At 52.0% G+C, this 17,609-nt stretch overlaps 1 protein-coding gene across 3 annotated transcripts in view; it reads right to left on the bottom strand.

Annotated features, from left to right (window-relative positions):
- Positions 1-17,609, bottom strand: part of LOC101935999 (uncharacterized) — a 93,423-nt gene that overhangs the window by 67,692 nt on the left and 8,122 nt on the right. For 2 of the 3 annotated variants that reach the window (XM_065586429.1, XM_065586427.1), the window contains exons 2-3: positions 9,977-10,108; positions 1,067-3,114 (exon numbers count right to left, since the gene is read on the bottom strand). In XM_065586429.1, the coding sequence (XP_065442501.1) occupies positions 1,067-3,114; positions 9,977-10,073 (2,145 nt within the window). In that variant the 5' untranslated portion in view covers positions 10,074-10,108. Of the gene's footprint in view, positions 1-1,066; positions 3,115-8,619; positions 8,722-9,976; positions 16,808-17,609 lie in introns of those variants that run through there. The other variant, XM_065586428.1, reaches the window with a different exon arrangement.

Below are 17,609 nucleotides of genomic sequence, written 5' to 3'. Positions count from 1 at the left end.
GTGACTCCCTTCTCTGGGCACCCTTACACCATGGCAAGAAACGTCTTCGGGTTCAGTGCTTCCTGGGTCTGACCTCGGAGCATTCAGCTCCCCTGTTCACCCCATGATCTCCCTGCAGTGATTCTACCTGGATGGGACACCTGGGGAAGCCTTATATGCCCCCAAAGGGCCAGGCACCCAACTTTGCAGTCAGCCGTCACTCTCAGCCAGCGTGTAAAACAGAAGGTTTATTAGTCGACAGGACACAGTGTAGAACAGAGCTTGCTAGCACAGAAATCAGGAACTTTCAGCAAAGTCCATCTTGAGATGATCCAGAGCCTGGTGCCCTGGACTCCCTCTTCTGAGTCCCCAAACAGGAGACTGACCTCTTCCAACTGCCTGGCTTCAGACCCCCTGAACAGCCCCTCACCTGATAGCCCGTCCTATCCTTTGTCTCTTTCTTGGGCAAAACCTGATCTCTTTGTTCCCAATACCTTGCAGGGGTTGCTAGGTTACAGAGTGTCTGTCATTCTCTGTGCAGATGGTACTCATACTTACCCTCTAGGGATCTCTAATACTGAAGCAATATATAGGGGAAACTGAGGCACGCACACAGTATTCAGAGAAAAGATTAAGAACATTCCCACTTCGTCACAGGGGCAGATAAGCCAGGACCATTGTCATCCCAGGCCAGTCTGCCCCTGGAACAGACATGAGGCTCTAAAATGAGACAGGTCTGGACAGGTGACCCAGAGGTGAAATAACCATAGACACTTACGTGTTCCCGGCATCATCCAGTCACTGCAGGTGCCCGACTCTATCTTGGTTTTATCGGTTATCTCCAGACCCAGTTTGAATAAAGTCATATCCTACATTATGCGCCCACGATATTTCAGACTACTCCCACAGATGAGTTTTACTACAATAGTCATTATCTGTGGACTCTGTCTTCCCAAAGTGCCCTGGGGATCAGAGTCATTGAGAAAGATCCCATCTGTGTCTAATGGAGACTACTCGCTAATGCTCATTTGTCTAATGGAAAGGAAAGTTTAGGGGGAGACTTTAGATTTATTTATGTTTCTCCTACCTTCACTGTTGAAATGGAAATCTCCTCGCTTGGGTCACTCACAGCTCCGTCCGCACACACAGCCGACACTCGGAATCTGTAGGGCGTCTCAGGCCTCAGCGCATAAACGTTACAGAACTCGGTTTTCTCTTCTGTTCTTTGGTCTATCCATTCGTCTTTCCCTTCATGACTCATATCTCTGGACTCCTCTTTATATTCCACCTTATACTCACTTATAATGACTCCTTCTCCAACCACAGTTGGACTCTCCCAGGTGAGCGCGATGGCTGATGAATCTACAGTAGCTGTTACAGGCTTCCCAGGAGGGCTGGTAGGGAGAGTCTTCACAGGATCACTCACGTCGCTGCTCTCGCTGAGCCCTGGTTTGCTCACTGCAGCGTATCGGAACTGGTACTCGGTGTTTGCACGTAGCCCTGTTACTGTGAATGTCACTTGTGTGTTATTTACAGTCACAGCCGTCCAGTTCTCCTGCCCTGCAATTCTGTACTCTGCCCGATAGCCGGATATCGCAGCCCTGCCATAGGCTGCTGGCTTAAACGTGAGCTGCACACGGTCATGTCTGATTCCATCCATCAGGGGACGAAGAGGCTTTGATGGAGGCTCAAAGTTGGTGCTGACCAGATCTCCATCCTCATACAGGTAAATGGCAGTGCCTGGATTGTCCTTGTCTGGAACAGACGCCACAATGAACCGAGTCTTCCCGTTAGATTTGTTGACCCTGACAAAATGTGAAAGGGACTTTGCAGATTTTCGAGCTTTTTGATATATTTCTTTTTCCTCAAACCACACTTTGGATTTTGGTTTCTCAGCGACAGAACTGGCTGATGCAGGATCATGAGTTTCCTTTATAAACTGGGTCTGAAGCCATTGTTTTAAATCTGATAAATATGGCTCCTCTTCACGCAGTGAGGTGAATGTAAAGGAGACGATGAAGTCAAGCTCAGGGTCGAGTACTATTTCACGTAGTTCACTCTGGGACGACACAACTCCTACATTGCTTAGGATCCTAAGGTAGGAATTCACATAATCCATCTCTTTCTCCTTTGTATCCAGAAATTCACTGAGTCGCTGGGTATTGAACGGTGACTGGTTTTTACATGATAAAATATCCACCAGGGCCCCTTCCTCTTCTCCACCTCCACGGATTAACGGTAAGAGTCCTGCTAGCTGTTTCTGGAAAGTCTGTCTGTGTTGCTTACACAGATCTCTGAATTGCTCGATTTTCCGCTTGATTTCGGGGAAGCTTGTGGCGATCGGATTCTTCACCATGTCATTGCATCGCATGTTTAGTTCTGCCAGTTCCTCCATAGCAGTCTGAGCATCAGAAATCAGTGTTAAGCTGATCTCACGCACCAGCCGAGCAGCTCTGGAATCCAGCTTGGTCAGCGGGTACAGCCAGACTCTCACTGGTACGGCCTTCTCCCCGCTGGCACCCAGCAGCTTGGGGAGGGTGGAATAAATTTTCATGGCATCTTGGAAATTAGTTGGATTTCTCTCAAGAGCAAAATCACCATGGAACTTGCAGTTAAAATTTTCAGCATTTAATTTTTCCTTGTCATCCATTTTGACAGCTCCTTCCCCTTCTACGGAAAACAGGGGTATCTTTTTAATTGCAATCTGGAGCTTTCCCTCTATCTCACGTACATTCTCAGAAGAAGAAACTTCCCGATCAAACACGAAGAAAGCCTGAGCCCCGTACAACACAGCCGTGACCACATGGGTGGCCGTGCCTTGGTCAAATACAGCAGGATAAGAGACATTCTTTGGTCCTAAATGGCTCATAGTTAGGTGCTCAAACTTTGTTGTGGCAGAGTACTGGAGAGTAACTCTGGCCTGTTGTTTGGATTTTTTGGTGTCATTTAAGTATTTGGCAGATCCACTTACTTCAATCAACCCCCCAAGGAAACTGGCCTTCAGCGAGGCTGTGACATTGAGGGCACTGGCCTTGTCTTCAATGGTGTCAGATGCGATGATCTCATAGTTAGTCCAGGGTTGTGGTTTTGTGTTTACATCCTTGAGAAGCTGTTCCAGGCCCCACAGCGTGATCCCTGGAATAGTAGAGACAAACACATGGTAACGTAACTGATAGATGCACAGGACAGAGTCTATCCATGGTTTAATTGTGTCTCATTTCTGAGATTGAAAAATAACGAGTGAAGGACATCAAGTAAACTGACCTGGTAACGTACAAACAGGCCAAGTCAAGGCTGAACTACGCCCCTAACAACCTTCCCTTCCCCCAGCTTCTTACAGGACTTTGGAAGACGTGATCTTCTCTGATTTTTTTTAAAAATCCCTCTCCAGAGTGACTGAGTTCACTCCCCTTCAGGAGTACACTGCTCCAGGCAGCAAGTGCTGTAGTTAGGATTGAAATGTCACTTCATTAGAAACATCTGGTTTATTGGATTTAAGAAGCTAGGAATTGCCACGCTTGACCTGATCCGTGATCCATCTAGCCCAGTATTCTGTCTCTGAGCGTAGCCAGCACCAGATCCTTCACAGGAAGGCACAAGAAACCTACTGTATTGTTGGAAAATCTGCCCTCATGCAGGTCTCATTGATCTCCAATAGTTGGAGATTGGCTTAAATCTTAAGCATGAGGTTTTATATCCCTTCCTGCACTTTCTTTTCATTGTTATAATCCCCGTATTCCTGTTACCTATATAAACTTCCAGTCCCTCTAAATGTCTAATCCTGGCCTCCGGACACAAGGCTGGTGAGACGAAGGCAGCTGGGAGACTAAGGGAGTAGCCGGCTGAGTTTGCCAGGGAAGGAAGGCAGGGAGGTCGGGTTTTTCTTTAACTTGAAGGCACTGCACAAGGAAGAACCGGCAATGGTGCATTGCCAACACCACTGCTAGTTCTTAATCTGCCTGCATCTGTGGGGGCCCTGGCCAGACAGCCATCCTGACTGGAGGCTTCTACCCAGATCCTCATCTTCACTTGCTGGGAATGCAGCCTGCATGTCCCTGCTGAAAACAGCCAGGCCGGGGAACCAGCTGGTGTGAGAGGCGTCTGTCTGAGGAGTCCCTCAGGGAGCAGGTAAGAGCTGCGGGAGGAGGTGGCTCATCTGTGTAGCATCCAGGAGCGTGAGGACTTCATCACCAGGATGCACATGGAGACAGCCGGGATGGAGGACGCTAGCTGAGTAGGGATGACTACAGAGGCACCAGAAGAGGAAGGAGACCCGGCTGCTCTGCAGAAAGGAGACTGGCTGCTGGCCACCTTAGACAGTAGGCTGTGCTCCACCCCACCCCGCTCCTCCATCTGTCGAGGTCAAGAACTGGCACGTGCTGTACTGGCCACAGGAGGAGAGGAGCAGACCCCAATGGCTGAGGGAGAGGAGCCACCTGCTCCCAAGGCTGGGAGGCTCACGGCCCCCACACCCACCAGGAGGGGACGTAGGTGGCAGTGGTCTGGGCTCCCTGCTGAGAGGGATGGGAGCCTCCATCTGCTGACCTGACCTGATGTCCAGGAGTTGTGCTGCCTGCCTGGAGCCACATCCCAGGTGTTATGGAAAGGTTGCCAAGGCTCGTCCATCCATCTGGCCACTGCCGCACACTGCACATCTACATGGGCACTAACGATACTGCCAGTCTGACCCTGCGCAGTGACTCCTGGGCTCTGGGAGTGAGGGTGAAGGAGTCACAGTTCCATGTTGTGTTCTTGTCCTTCCTCCTGGCTGAGGTTAAGGGCCCAGGCAGGGACGTAACCCTGGAGATGATGCACAGCTGTGCGGGTGGTGTCAAATGGCGGACTTTGGCTTCCTAAACCCTGGGAGGCTGTTTCGGGAAGGAAATCTGCTGGGAAGAGATGGGGTACAGCCGACCAAGAAGGGGCGCAGCATCTTCGAGCACTGACTGGCCAACCTCGCGAGTAGGGCTTTAAATTACGATCAAAGGGGCAGGTGACAAAAGATCACAGGTAAGTATCAAAAAAGTGACCTTCACAGAGGGCGAGATGTTGCTGGGGTGTGGGGGAGGGGGAATGGAAAATGTACAGTCGGGTCATAGGAGCAACAAGCGGGATAACAGAGGGGGAATCTGCTCAATATCTTACTTGTCTATACACAAATGCCAGGTGTATGGCAGAGGTGGGCAAACTACGGCCCGTGGGCCACATCCAGCCTGCAGGACCGTCCTGCCCGGCCCCCGAGCTCCTGGCTAGTCCCCGGCCCCTCCCCTGCTGTACCCCCTCCCCCACAGCCTCAGCTCACTGGCTCCGCCGCCGGCGCAATGCTCTGTGCTGCGTGGTGGTGGTGGTGGCGGTGGCGGCAGCGTGGCCCAGCTCGAGCGGGGTGGCACGGCTGTAGTGCCGACAGCCACCGGTGCTCCAGGTAGCGTGGTAAGGGGGCATGGAGCAGGGGGGGTTGGATAGAGGGCAGGGGAGTTCGGGGTGGTGGTCAGGGGGCGGGGGTGTGGATAGGAGTCGGGGGGGAAACAGGGGAGTTGAATGGGGGCAGGGGTCCCGGGGGGCAGTCAGGAAAGAGTGGGGGTTGGATGGGGCGGCAGGGGGCAGTCAGGGGCAGGGGTTTCAGGGGAAGTCAGGGGATGGGGGGGTTGGATGGGGCAGGAGTCCCGGGGCGGGCAGATAGGAGGTGGGCGCTGGGCCATGACCCCTGCCCCTAACCAGCCCTTCATACAATTTACGAAGCCCGATGCAGCCCTCAGGCCAAAAAGTTTGCCCGCCACTGGTGTATGGGGAATAGACAGGAAGAACTGAAAGTCTTAGTACATAAGCTAATTTAGTGTTTAATTGGCATCACTGCGATTTGGTTGGATAAAATCTCATGACTAGAATATTGGTGCATAGCGTGTTCAGGACAGAAAGGCAGCAGAAAAGGGAGAGGGGGTTGCACTATACATCAAGAGTATTTACACATATGCTGTGGTCCAGGAGGTGAGAGGCTGACCCAGTTGAAATTCTGGGTAAAGATAAAAGTGGGCGGGGAAAATAGGGGTGATGTTATGGTAGGGGTCTTCTATAGACCATCAAATCAGGAGGAAGAGACGCATGAGGCATTTCGAGAGCATATAACAGAAATATCCATACCACAAGACCTGGTAGTAATAAGGGACTTCAGCTACCCAGACGTCTGTTGTAAAAGTAATACCACAAAACACAAAGTGTCCAGTAAGTTGTTGGAATGTGTTAGGGACAACTTCTTATTTCAGAAGGTGGAGGAAGTAACAAGGGGGCAGCCATTTTAGACTTGATTCTGACTAAAAGGGAGGAATTGGTCACAAATCTGAAGGTAAAAGGCAATTTGGGTGAAAGTGTTCATAAAGTGATAGATTTTATTATTTTAAGGAAAGGAAAGAGTGAGAGGAGGAGAATAAGACAGTGGACTTCAAGAGAAAAAACAGACTTCATCAAACTCAGAGAACTGGTAAGTAAGGTCCCCTAGGAAGAAAATCTGAGGAAAAAGAGGAGTTCAGGAGAGCTGGTAGTTTCTCAAAGACACAATATTAAAGGCACAATTGCAAACTATCCTGATAGATAGGATAGGTGTGTAGTGGGGTCCTGCAGAGGGGTCTGTCCTGAGTCTGGTGCTAATCAGTATTTTCATCCATGACTTGGATGATGGGGTGGAGAGCACACTTATACAATTACCAGATGACACCAAGCTAGGAGGGGCTGCAAGCACTTTGCAGGACAAGATTAAAACTCAAAATGACCTTGTTGATTTCAGATCAATTCTCCAGTTTATAAAGATGAAATTCAATAAAGAAAAATGCAAAGTACTACACTTAGGAGGGAAAAATCAAATGCACAAATACAAGATGGGGAATAACTGGCTAGACAGTAGTACTGTGAAAAAGGAACTGGGTTTATAGTGGATCACAAAGTGAATAGGAGCCCACAGTGGGATGCAGTTACACAAAAGGCTAATGTCATTCTGGGGGGTGTTAACAGGAATGTCATATGTAAGACATGGGATGTAGTCGTCCCACTCGTCTCGGCACTGGTGAGGCTTCTGCTGGAGTATTGTGTCCAGTTTTGGGTGTCGCACGTCAGTAAAGATGTGGACAAATTGGAGAGTCCAGAGGAGAGCAACAAAAATGATAAATGGTTTAGAAAACATGACCTTTGAGGATAGGTTAAAAAAACAGGTATGTTTAGTCTTAAGAAAAGGAGACTGAGAGGGGACCTGATAACAGTCTTCAGATATGTATCGGGGGTAGCCGTGTTAGTCTGTAGCCACAAAAACAACAAGGAGTCTGGTGGCACCTTAAAGACTAACCAATTTATTTGGGCATAAGCTTTCGTGGGTAAAAAACCTCACTTCTTCAGATGCATCTGAAGGTTTTTTACCCACGAAAGCTTATGCCCAAATAAATCGGTTAGTCTTTAACGTGCCACCAGACTCCTTGTAGACTTCAGATATGTTAAGGGCTGCTATAAAGAGGACAGTGATCAGTTGTTCTCCATGTCTGCTGAAGGAAGGACAAAGTAATCGGCTTAATCTGCAGCAAGGGAGATTGAAGTTCGATAATAGGGAAACTTTCTAACTATGGGAGTAGTTCAGCTCTGGAACAGGCTCCAAGGGAGGTTGTGGAATCCCCATCACTGGAGGGTTTGAAGAACAAGTGAGACAAACACCTGTCAGGGATGGTCAAGGTGCACTTAGTCCTACCTCAGCACCGATAGCTGGACTAGAACCTCTCCAAGTCCCGTCCAGCCCGACATTTCTGGGATTCAGTGATATCGAGGGGCAGAGAGTTCATCATGCTGATCACATTGCTTTACGTCTGTCCTTTTGTTGTTTAAATCAGTTGTATTTTAATTTCATAGTGTCCCCTTGTTCTTGTACTATGAGAGAGTAAATAGGTCCTGCGTATTTCCCTTCTCTAGCCCATTCTTCTGTATCCCTGGAGCATTTCCCTTTATTCTTCTCTCCATATGAAATATTTTGTTTTGTCGATCTCTCTTCCTGTGAAATTCTCCCCAGGCCTCTAGTCACTCTCATCACCACTGTCCAAACCCCCTCGGTTTCTGTTAGATCCTCTTTGTGATGGGATGGCCGGCACTGAACACACGTTCCAGGGGAGGGTGGCCCATTGATTTATATGTAAGCAGGGTTTGAATGAGCTCCCCCCGACAGCTAGCTGGGGATGGGGAAAGGCTTCAGGGCCAGACTGTATTGACATGAACACACCCACTCTGCCCAGGTATCCAGCAGACAGAGCCGTGCTGCCAAAGGGATCAGCTCTGGCTTGCGTTGGGTTAGAATCACTTTGTGTTGAATGCAGGGGAATGAAATGTTGTTCTCCTGATTGTAGGAGTAAAGGGCAGCAGATCTGTGCTTAGCCTGGCCTGTCTGAGGGGGTCGTCCTCAACTGAACTGAACTCGCCAAGCAGGGGTTTTGGGTGCCAAACCCCTGTGAAAGTAAGAGGGGGTGGGGGTCAGGTGTCTCTGCTGGGAGGGGTGGGCTCTGCCTGAGAGTCCTAGGCATGGTTCAACCTGCCCCTTGCCACTGTTCAAAGCTAGAGCTAATTAACACTCTACTAGGAATCTTTTGTTTGTTAGGTGATCACTAGATCTGCACTCACCTGTTGTGGGACAGCATTTCTGCCCAGCCTGGTTCAGCAATGCAGCTCCCGCACTAAGAGCTGACAGTCACTGGGCGCTGGGTGGAACCTCGAGAGACTGACCTACAGAGGTCACAGTAGAGAAGCAGGTGGCAGCAGAAGGGGATGGTGGGCATCGGTGGCAGGGCAGCCAGCGGAGCAGTGAGTGGGCAGCCGGTGGGGCAGCGAGGCTGGGGAGCAGGCGACGGAGCAGCTGGCAGAGCAGTGACTCCAGAGCAAGCGCTAGGATGGCAGAGCGAGCAAGGTGCCTTTTCTTCCCCCCAACCGCAGGATGGGAGGTGAACTCACCCAGATGCACCTCTGAAGTCTGGCTCTTCACTGACCAAGGACAACCCCTGTGAGTGGGGTGTGGTGGAGGGAGAAGGGACAGGCACGTTGAAGGAACTTTTGGAACCTGAGGCAAAGACCCTGCCCAATGCACTCTGGGGTGGGGGGTGGGGGGTTTGCTCCTGGTTTAAGGTTTATGAATCCTGCCTGCATCGTTTTCCCAAATTAATGTCCGGTGACTTCCCTTCTTTCATTCAAAATTTATTTTTTGCACTCAGACTCTGTGCGTGGGAGTGGGGAAGGACAGCCTCTTCCAGGCGCCCAGGGGTGTGTGTGTATAATTGTCCCGGGTTATTGGGTCGGAGCTTGAGCCGGTTCTGTGTTGTACTGTTGAAAGGGAACCCCTGGATATTGAATCCGGCCCTGGTTGCTGTCCATGTCCCCTGGCAGAAGGGTTATCTCTATAACGCCATTGGAATAGCTCTGGTGGCATTTTCCATCCCGTTCCTCGGGCACCCTGGCACCGTTTACTGTTTGGGCAGCGACTGGACCCAGAACGGGTGTTTTCACTGAGCTCTGCACAGCGATGCCCAGGCCTTTTCTGGGGTGGGGACAGTTAATGTAGGACACTGTGATGGGTGTGAATAGCTGAAGTTTGTCCTTCTAATGGGTCCCATCATGCCCTGAAGATCTGTGTGTAGAGAGGAACCTTCTCACCTGGACCTCATCCCTCCCATGTGGAAATGGGGGGGATGAGCCAGCTCGGGGGCACTGTCCCCCTTTCCTAGGCGGACTGCAGTGCGGTGTGGGGGGCGGGGGGTGTTGCAGAGATACTGCAGTGGCAGGGGAGCGGATGGGGATTTTCTCGTTTCTCCTAGTGCAGCCAGGGCTGTAAGGAGGGTCGGCAGTACCCGGGCAGGTTTGGATGCCCTCTATTTTTCCCCCAACTCAAATCCCAAACCCAAATGTTCCTCAAATAAACAGGTGCCAAATGCTTCTTTTCTCTGAAACACTAAGTTGGGCCCCGGGCTCCCCCCGGGGTGACAGTTACCTGTGATGAGCGAGTCTTTGCGGCAGTCGTACAGCATCCCCAGCTGGAACGGGCGGCCCAGAGCCGGCATCTCAATGGTGTCATCTGACCCGGCCATTGTTCCACACCCAGACGCTCTCCCCTCTGTCTGACCTGCAAGAAATAACTGGGTTACACTTACGTTTCTGGGGAGCAGATTTAGAATCGAGTCACTGGCTTCAGTCTTCAAAGTTCTTTCTGAACATTGCCCTGGCTGTAAAAGAAAGACGTATCTTCTAGTCTCCACAGGGGAGAGGAGAGGAAGAAAGTCACTCAGATTTACCTCTCCCTTTTCTCACCTCAGATTATGAATTCTAAATGTTATGTTTCAAAGGAATTGTTCCTTTTAACAAGAATGGGAAATAGTTATAATTTGATGCAATTTAGAGAGATGGGAGCCGCAAAGCAAAACACCTGTTGTATTTTGCAGCTCTCATGTGCGATCCCAGACGTGTTGAACGAATGCTGTGACATGCCAGCAAGCTGGATGTCCTGATAGGTGCTAAGCTGCAGCCCAGGAAGCCACAAATACCTGCTGCCCAATGGTTAAGAAGACACAGGCAACAGCTCTTCCTTAACACAAGCCAGAGCATGCCTCTAAAGCAGAGGTGGGCAAACTACGGCCCGTGGGCCGAGCCGTTTTAAGCCGGCCTGTGAGCTCCCACTGGGGAGCGGGGACAGGGGCTTGCCCCACTCTGGCGCTCCAGCCAGGGTGCCGGGTTGGGGGCCGCTCCAGCTGGGGCGTCGGGTCGGGGGCCACACCACACAGCTCCTGGAAGCAGCCGCATGGCCCCACTCCGAGGGTCAGGGGCCGCTCCACATGTAGGAGTCAGAGAAGAGACATCCCCTCCTGCACCCCAACCCCAATTTTGTGAGCATTCATGGCCTGCCATACAATTTGTATCCCCAATATCGTACTCCACAATTGTAGCTGAGAGATTTCAAATGATTTAGGACATTTGTCTAGTATTAGGAATTGTCACTGATTTGTAGTTAGCAGGATGAACATGTGATTGTTAGCTTACACATGAGTAAGTCTGCGAGTCTTTCATGGAGGTCATGGAAGTAACGGATTCTGTGACTTCCCAGGACCTCCGGGACTTCTGCCCCCAGGGCTGCCCCAGCACCTGTATGCCCCCGGGGCCAGCCACACCGGCCACTGCTCCAGCGGCCCCAGGCAACTGATCCCGGGCGCTGCCACGGAGCAGCGGTCCAGGAGCAGCAGTGGCAGGGCCCCGGGCCGCCCCCCACCCGGAGCAGCAGCAGCAGTGGGGTCATGGGCCCCCCCACCCCAAGAAGCAGCAGTGACTGCCGGAGCACACACCCCCCCAGCAGCAGCCTCCGCTGGAGCACCCCTCCTCCCCCAGCACCTAAGATTTAGGGAGGGGTATTTTTAGTAAAAGTCACGGACAGGTCACTGGTCGTGACTTTTTTTTATTGCCCTTGACCTGTCCGTGACCTTTACTAAAAATCATAGCCTTGTATATGAGTATTAAGAAAAGTATCATTAGTTGGTATTAAGCTGTGGTTTGTTTGGGGGATAATAGAACACAGGACTGGAAGGAACCTCCTGGCTTGAGTCCAGTCTTCTGATATCGTAGGCAGCCCCGTCATATCGTCCCATTCATAAACTTACCAAGCGCCTTCTTAAAACTAGTCCGTCTGCCCCCACTGTTCCTATTGGACGTCTGTTCCACAGCCTCAACCTCACTCCACTGAGGGTTAGAAAAACCCACTTTCCAACCTGAATTTACTCATGGCCAGTTCATGGCCATTTGTTCTTGTACCAACATCATCATTTGGCTTAAATAGCTCTTCACCCTCCCTCTGTAAGACCTGGGGGTCTCAAACACAGGCCTGCAACGCAGCCAACATCTCCATGCAGCTACAACCAACTTGCACTCGACTACCCCGACCCTTTGTGATCACAGACCATGGGACGTCCCGCCTCCATGGGTCTGTCAGGCAGAAGCCTCCTGGCTCTTGATTGGCTCCCTGCCCTATATAAACCCAAGTGGTGCACCAGGAAGTGTCCAGGCAGCTGTGAGGATCTCCCGTAGCTGCCATGACCGTTCCTACTCTTCAACGCCTGGCTTTGACCTTGGCTTGACAAGGACGTCACCTCCTGACCCGAACCCCCAAGCCTGACTTGGACTCTGACCCTCGGTATCAGCCCCGTCCTGGAACCTGACTACAAACTCCTCCGCTCCTCTCTGCCTCAGGTTTGACCCTGATCTGACCCTTGCTCCTGACTGCCCTTGTCTGAATCCCGGCACTCTGTTGCTCACCCTGCTGGTGTTTTATAGAGACCAGTCCCAACCCCTCCCAGCCTTTGTTTTACTAGACTACACAAGCCAAGCGCTTCCAGTCTCCTTGTAAGAGAGGCCCTTCGTTCCCCCCACGATCCAGCAGCCTTCTCTGCACCCATCCCAGTGTGAATTCACCTTCCTTGAACATCTCTGACGAGAATTGCACATTGTACTGTATTCTAGATGAGGTCTTACCAGTACCTTGCATTAATACTCCCCTATCTCTACAGGAAATGCCTCACTCAATACGTCTAGGATTACATTTGCCTTTTTCATAGCGTCATCACACTGGTGGCACATAGTCCTTCTGTGATCAGCTAGTACAGCTAGGTCTTTCTCTTTCTTTGTCATTTCCAGCTGATGGACCCTCCGCTTATAGCAGAAATTCTTGGTAATAACCTTAAATGCATTGCCGTGCACTATGTAAATATTATTCCATTTCAAACATGCGTCTGACGAAGTGGGTATTCACCCACGAAAGCTTATGCTCCAATACGTCTATTAGTCTATAAGGGCCACAGGACTCTTTGTTGCTTATTCCACTTCTATCACTCCAGTCCTCCAGGTTATCTGATTCTGTGTGATATTCCTGTTCTCCTCTGAATCCACAATGCCTTCCAACTTTGTATGCAGTGTTGTTGTAGCCGTGTTGGTCCGAGGATATAAGAGATGAGGTGGATGAAATAATATGTTTTATTGGACATCTGCCTTGTCTTTCCAACTGTGTGTCATCTGGAAATTTCATTAGCAAACTCCTGCTTTTTGGGCCAAGATCATTAATGAAAGTACTAAATAAAATCTTTGAGGATCTCCACTAGTAACCTGCCTCCAGCCAAAGAGTTCCCCTTTCAGCGCAACTTGTTGTCTCCACTTTAGCCAGCTCCTTACCAACATAACAGTCCTTGTAGCAATCCCCACTTGCTCGTACTTCTCTAGTAAAGGTAGAGTTATCCAGAACAAAATATACAGTAGCTAAGATGATGTGAGATTATTTGGAGTAGAATGTTGAACTTAATTAAGAATTAGGGAAAATGATTAAGTAGAGAATCAAAATGTTGGGAATAAAATTCCTGTATGTGAAGCTGCAATAGATAAATTCCCCTTTGAAAGAAAAATTATTAAAATGATGAAGAAGAAATGTCAAACTCCAGAATTAAAGAAAAACTTTGAGAGAGCTGAACCGACATAGCACAGAATGTGAAAAGACGGTTATAACCATGTCGAACTTTGTGAGAATTATCGGAACAGACCTACGAAGACTTTAAATAGATTCTGTTTACAAGTCAGGAAGTTAAGAAAAGGCTTAAAGACGGGCTTTCATGAGTCTACATCGCCCTCTCCTGGACACATACAAATAGTTCTCCTCCTTCTGACCTGTCTTCAGAAAGATGCATCACCAGCCCGGTTGCTCCCTCAAAATGTGCAAGTATCCAACAGAATGGTGACAACATTCGCACCTGACCCGTTTTGGGTAGGACCCACCTCTCCCTCTGCACTTCAATGGGAAACAACACACATGTAAAGATTGGATCTACACAGCCAAAGCAAAGCATGGTGTCAAGTATCAGGGGGTAGCCGTGTTAGTCTGTATCTACAAAAACAACAAGGAGTCTGGTGGCACCTTAAAGACTAACTCTATGCATCCGAAGAAGTGAGGTTTTTACTCACGAAAGCTTATGCCCAAATAAATCTGTTAGTCTTTAAGGTGCCACCAGACTCCTTGTTGTTAAAGCAAAGCAGTAACCATAGCAACCAGGGTACCAAAAATCAATGCTCCTGCCATGAAGAAACTGCCTTGAGTTCTGACGACGACGTGGGACGTGCTCACTTCTATCAGAGTGAATCACCTTAGCCTACGTCTAACACTTGGGAATCCTCTTTAACCACGTCCTTCCTGGACAAAATCCTTGGAGAAACTTGGGCCTATTCCTGCATTCCTACCCGAAACCCCGGCCTGGAGAAGGAGGTTACTTTCCTCAAGAAACAAAGACCTCGAGAAATCCATTGTTCTCAAACTATCATTGTCTCCAAACTGAATGGTGAGAGAGAACTATCCTGCTTCAATGGAGAGTGCGGTAATCACAGCGAGTTAAACTTCCAATGACAATTGTCAATACCATGAATTCTTTGATCAAACACCGTAGCCAGACTTCAGAGACACACACAGACATGGGCGGTGGGTGAACCACAGGCTCAGGGAGGCTGCCCCGGCCCACCCCTTCCACCTAGGGCCCCGTGCGGCCCCCCAACCCCGGAGCACAGGCGGGCAGCACATGGTCCTCCCCTCCTCTGTAGCCCTGGGCCACACAGCCCCAACGGGGGGTTCTCCCAGCACTGGGCAGCACGAGCCACCCCAAGTCGGGGCGGAGAGTGGGACTGGCCATGCAGGACAGTTTGGGGAGGCACAGCCTTCCCCTGCCTGTGCTATCTACAGCCCACGCACACAGACCAGTGTGCCCAGTGCCAGGGGCTGGTGCAGGGGGGTAGCTCATACCCTCAGGGCTGCCTTAACTTGTGCCCTGCTCCAGTGGTTCCTCTGGGCCATTGCAGAGATGTAAGAACGTCTCTGTCATGTCTCCTCCAACCCCTGGCGCTCCCCAGAACACCCCCGATACCCCCCTGTGCTGGGGTCTTGGAGAGGGGGCCCAGGAGCTCTCTGGGGTGGGGGTTTTATCCGAGTGACTGTATATTATAGGGCACCTTTGAACCTGGTCCTTTGTCCATCTCCCAACTAGTGTATCAAAATCTGCAGCTTCCCTGACTCACTTCCTTCCCCTCCAGTCTGGCACCAATGCTGCTGCGAAAGTCACCTCCCTCTGCTTCCTCTCCAGGCGCATTCTCTCCTCCTCAGTTCCCCTCACTGACTTCTGCTCTGTTACCACGTCCAATCCAAGCTCTGTGGGCCTGAGCCCCATTGCCCTGCACCGTGTCACTCACCCCAACACAAAGGGGATGTAAAGCACTGGCCAGTGGAATGAAAGTGCTTCACCCCCCAGTGTGCACTGGTGTAATTCACTTCACAAAGTGCCGGGCGACAGGAAATCAGAGCCACTGAGTGAACAGAGTCGTAACTAGGTTTTTTTGCACCCGAGGCAAGAATATAAAATTGTGCCCTCCCCCAGGGCCAGCAATTTGGCAGCGGGTCCCTCAGTCCCTCTCAGAGGGAAGGGCCTGCCGCCGAATTGCTGCCGAAGAATGAATGAAGGGACGGCGGTAGAGCCTGTGATTTTGGGGGGGTCTAACTCATGATTTTTGACTGGTTGGGCTGGTAATGTTGCTTCCAAGATGGTCTTTGGTTCCAGTCCAGTTCCAATCCCGAGAGGGACTCACAGGGTAAGGGAGGCGGGAGGTGCTGGATATCAGCAGTGGCCACTAGGGATCAACGTGTGTCCTGAGAATGCTGGGAGTTCGGGTCTGCAGGGCAGGATCAGGGGTGGCAGGTTTGTAGAAATTTTGGTGGTGCCCAGAACACGCCCCGCCCAAACTCTGCCCCTCCACCCGCCCAAGGCTCTGGGAGGAAGTTTGGGTGAGGGAGGAGGTCTGGGGTGCAGGCCCTAGGCTGGGGCAGGGGATTGGGGTGCAGACTCTGGGAGGGAGTTTGGGGATGGGAGAGGTGCAGAGGGCAGGGGTGCAGGGGTGAGGGCTGTGGGTTGTGGCTGCAGATGAGGGGTTTGGAGTGTGGGAGGGGCTCAGGGCGAGAGTAGGAGTGTGGGGGTGAGGGATCTAGCTGGGGCTGGGAGTGGGAGGTTTGGGGTGTGGGAGGGGCTCAGGGCTGGGGCAGAGGTTTGGGATGGGGGGATGAGGGTTCTGGCTGGAACTGGGGATAAGGTGTTTGGGGTGCTGGAGGGGCTCAGGCAGAGGGTTGAGGGTGCAGTGGGGGGTGAAAGCTCTGACTGGGGGTGTGGGCTCTGGGGTGAGGCAGGGCAGGGGATGAGTTTGGGGTGCAGGCAGGCTGCTCCGGGACAGAGGCCAGAGAGGAGGACTCCCCCCAAGGCCTTTCCCTGCTGGCAGCAGCAAGTTCTGAGGGAGGAGCCCCCCTTTCCCATCCCCCCAGCAGCACATTCACCCCCACCACTGTCACTGCATGTGCTCCTAGGGCCCCTCTCAGGTCCAGGAATCTCCCTCGCCTCCCCCGTGGTGGGTGCTGGGTAGGGTGACCAGACAGCAAGTGTGAAAAATCGGGACGGGGGTGGGGGGGGGTAATAGGTGCCTATGTAAGAAGCTCCAAAAATTGGAACTGTCCCTATAAAATCGCGACATCTGGTCACCCTAGTGCCGGGGGGCGCTGCGTGCGCCTCCTCCCCTGCTGTTGCCCGCCCCTGACTGTAGCTTCACCGGGGGTGAGGGATGGGGCTGCCCAGCATGGGGCAGGAGCGGTGACTGCGGGTGGGGGGCGGCCCCTGTGCTGCTGGAGGGTCCCATTGGAAAATGAACGGTTTCAGAGTAGCAGCCATGTTAGTCTGTATCCGCAAAAAGAACAGGAGAACTTGTGGCACCTTAGAGACTAACACATTTATTAGAGCATAAGCTTTCGTGGACTACAGCCCACTTCCTCGGATGCATATCGTGGGCTGTAGTCCACGAAAGCTTATGCTCTAACAAATGTGTTAGTCTCTAAGATGCCACAAGTCCTCCTGTTCTTTTTATTGGAAAAGGGAAGGGTCGGAGGGGGAAGGGCAGGCTCAGAGTCACTCTGCCCTGGCAGTGGAGATGGGGGGCACTAGGACCCTGCGGCAGCAGTTGCTGCAGGGGAAAGACAGGGACTCTCTGCCAGTGGCATAGCCAGCTTCTGAGTGCAGGGGGAGCAACCATAAAAATGGTGCCCCCCCGGCTCCTCCTCTGGCCACGCCCCCCTTGGTTCCTCCTCCAGCCGCTCCGCGCCCCCCCCAGGCTCCTCCGGCCACGCCCCCCTTGGCTCCTCCTCCAGCCGCTCCGCGCCCCCCCCAGGCTCCTCCGGCCACGCCCCCCTTGGCTCCTCCTCCAGCCGCTCCGCGCCCCCCCCAGGCTCCTCCGGCCACGCTGCGCCTCCCCTTGGAGGGGCGGGGGGTGGGCGGGCGCTGCTTGCTTCTCCTGGGGGCTGGGGGAGTGGAGCAGTGGGGCGGGCAGCAGCTGGCGAGATCCCCTCTCCCCGGCAGCTTCCTGCCTCCCTCGGCCCGGAAGCAGGGAGCTGCCGGGGAGAGGGGATCTCGCCAGCTGTGGAGCGCTCGGCCGCCGAGCCCTGAGCTGCTGCAGGAGGCGGCCGCGGCGGCGATGTTGGGGCCGCATGGGGCGCGATGGCCGAGGAGCCAGCCCCTTCGCTCCTCTGA

The sequence above is a fragment of the Chrysemys picta genome, chromosome 2, assembly GCF_011386835.1.
Source record: "Chrysemys picta bellii isolate R12L10 chromosome 2, ASM1138683v2, whole genome shotgun sequence".
Taxonomy (NCBI): domain Eukaryota; kingdom Metazoa; phylum Chordata; order Testudines; family Emydidae; genus Chrysemys; species Chrysemys picta.
This window is presented reverse-complemented; position numbering and strand designations above follow the sequence as displayed.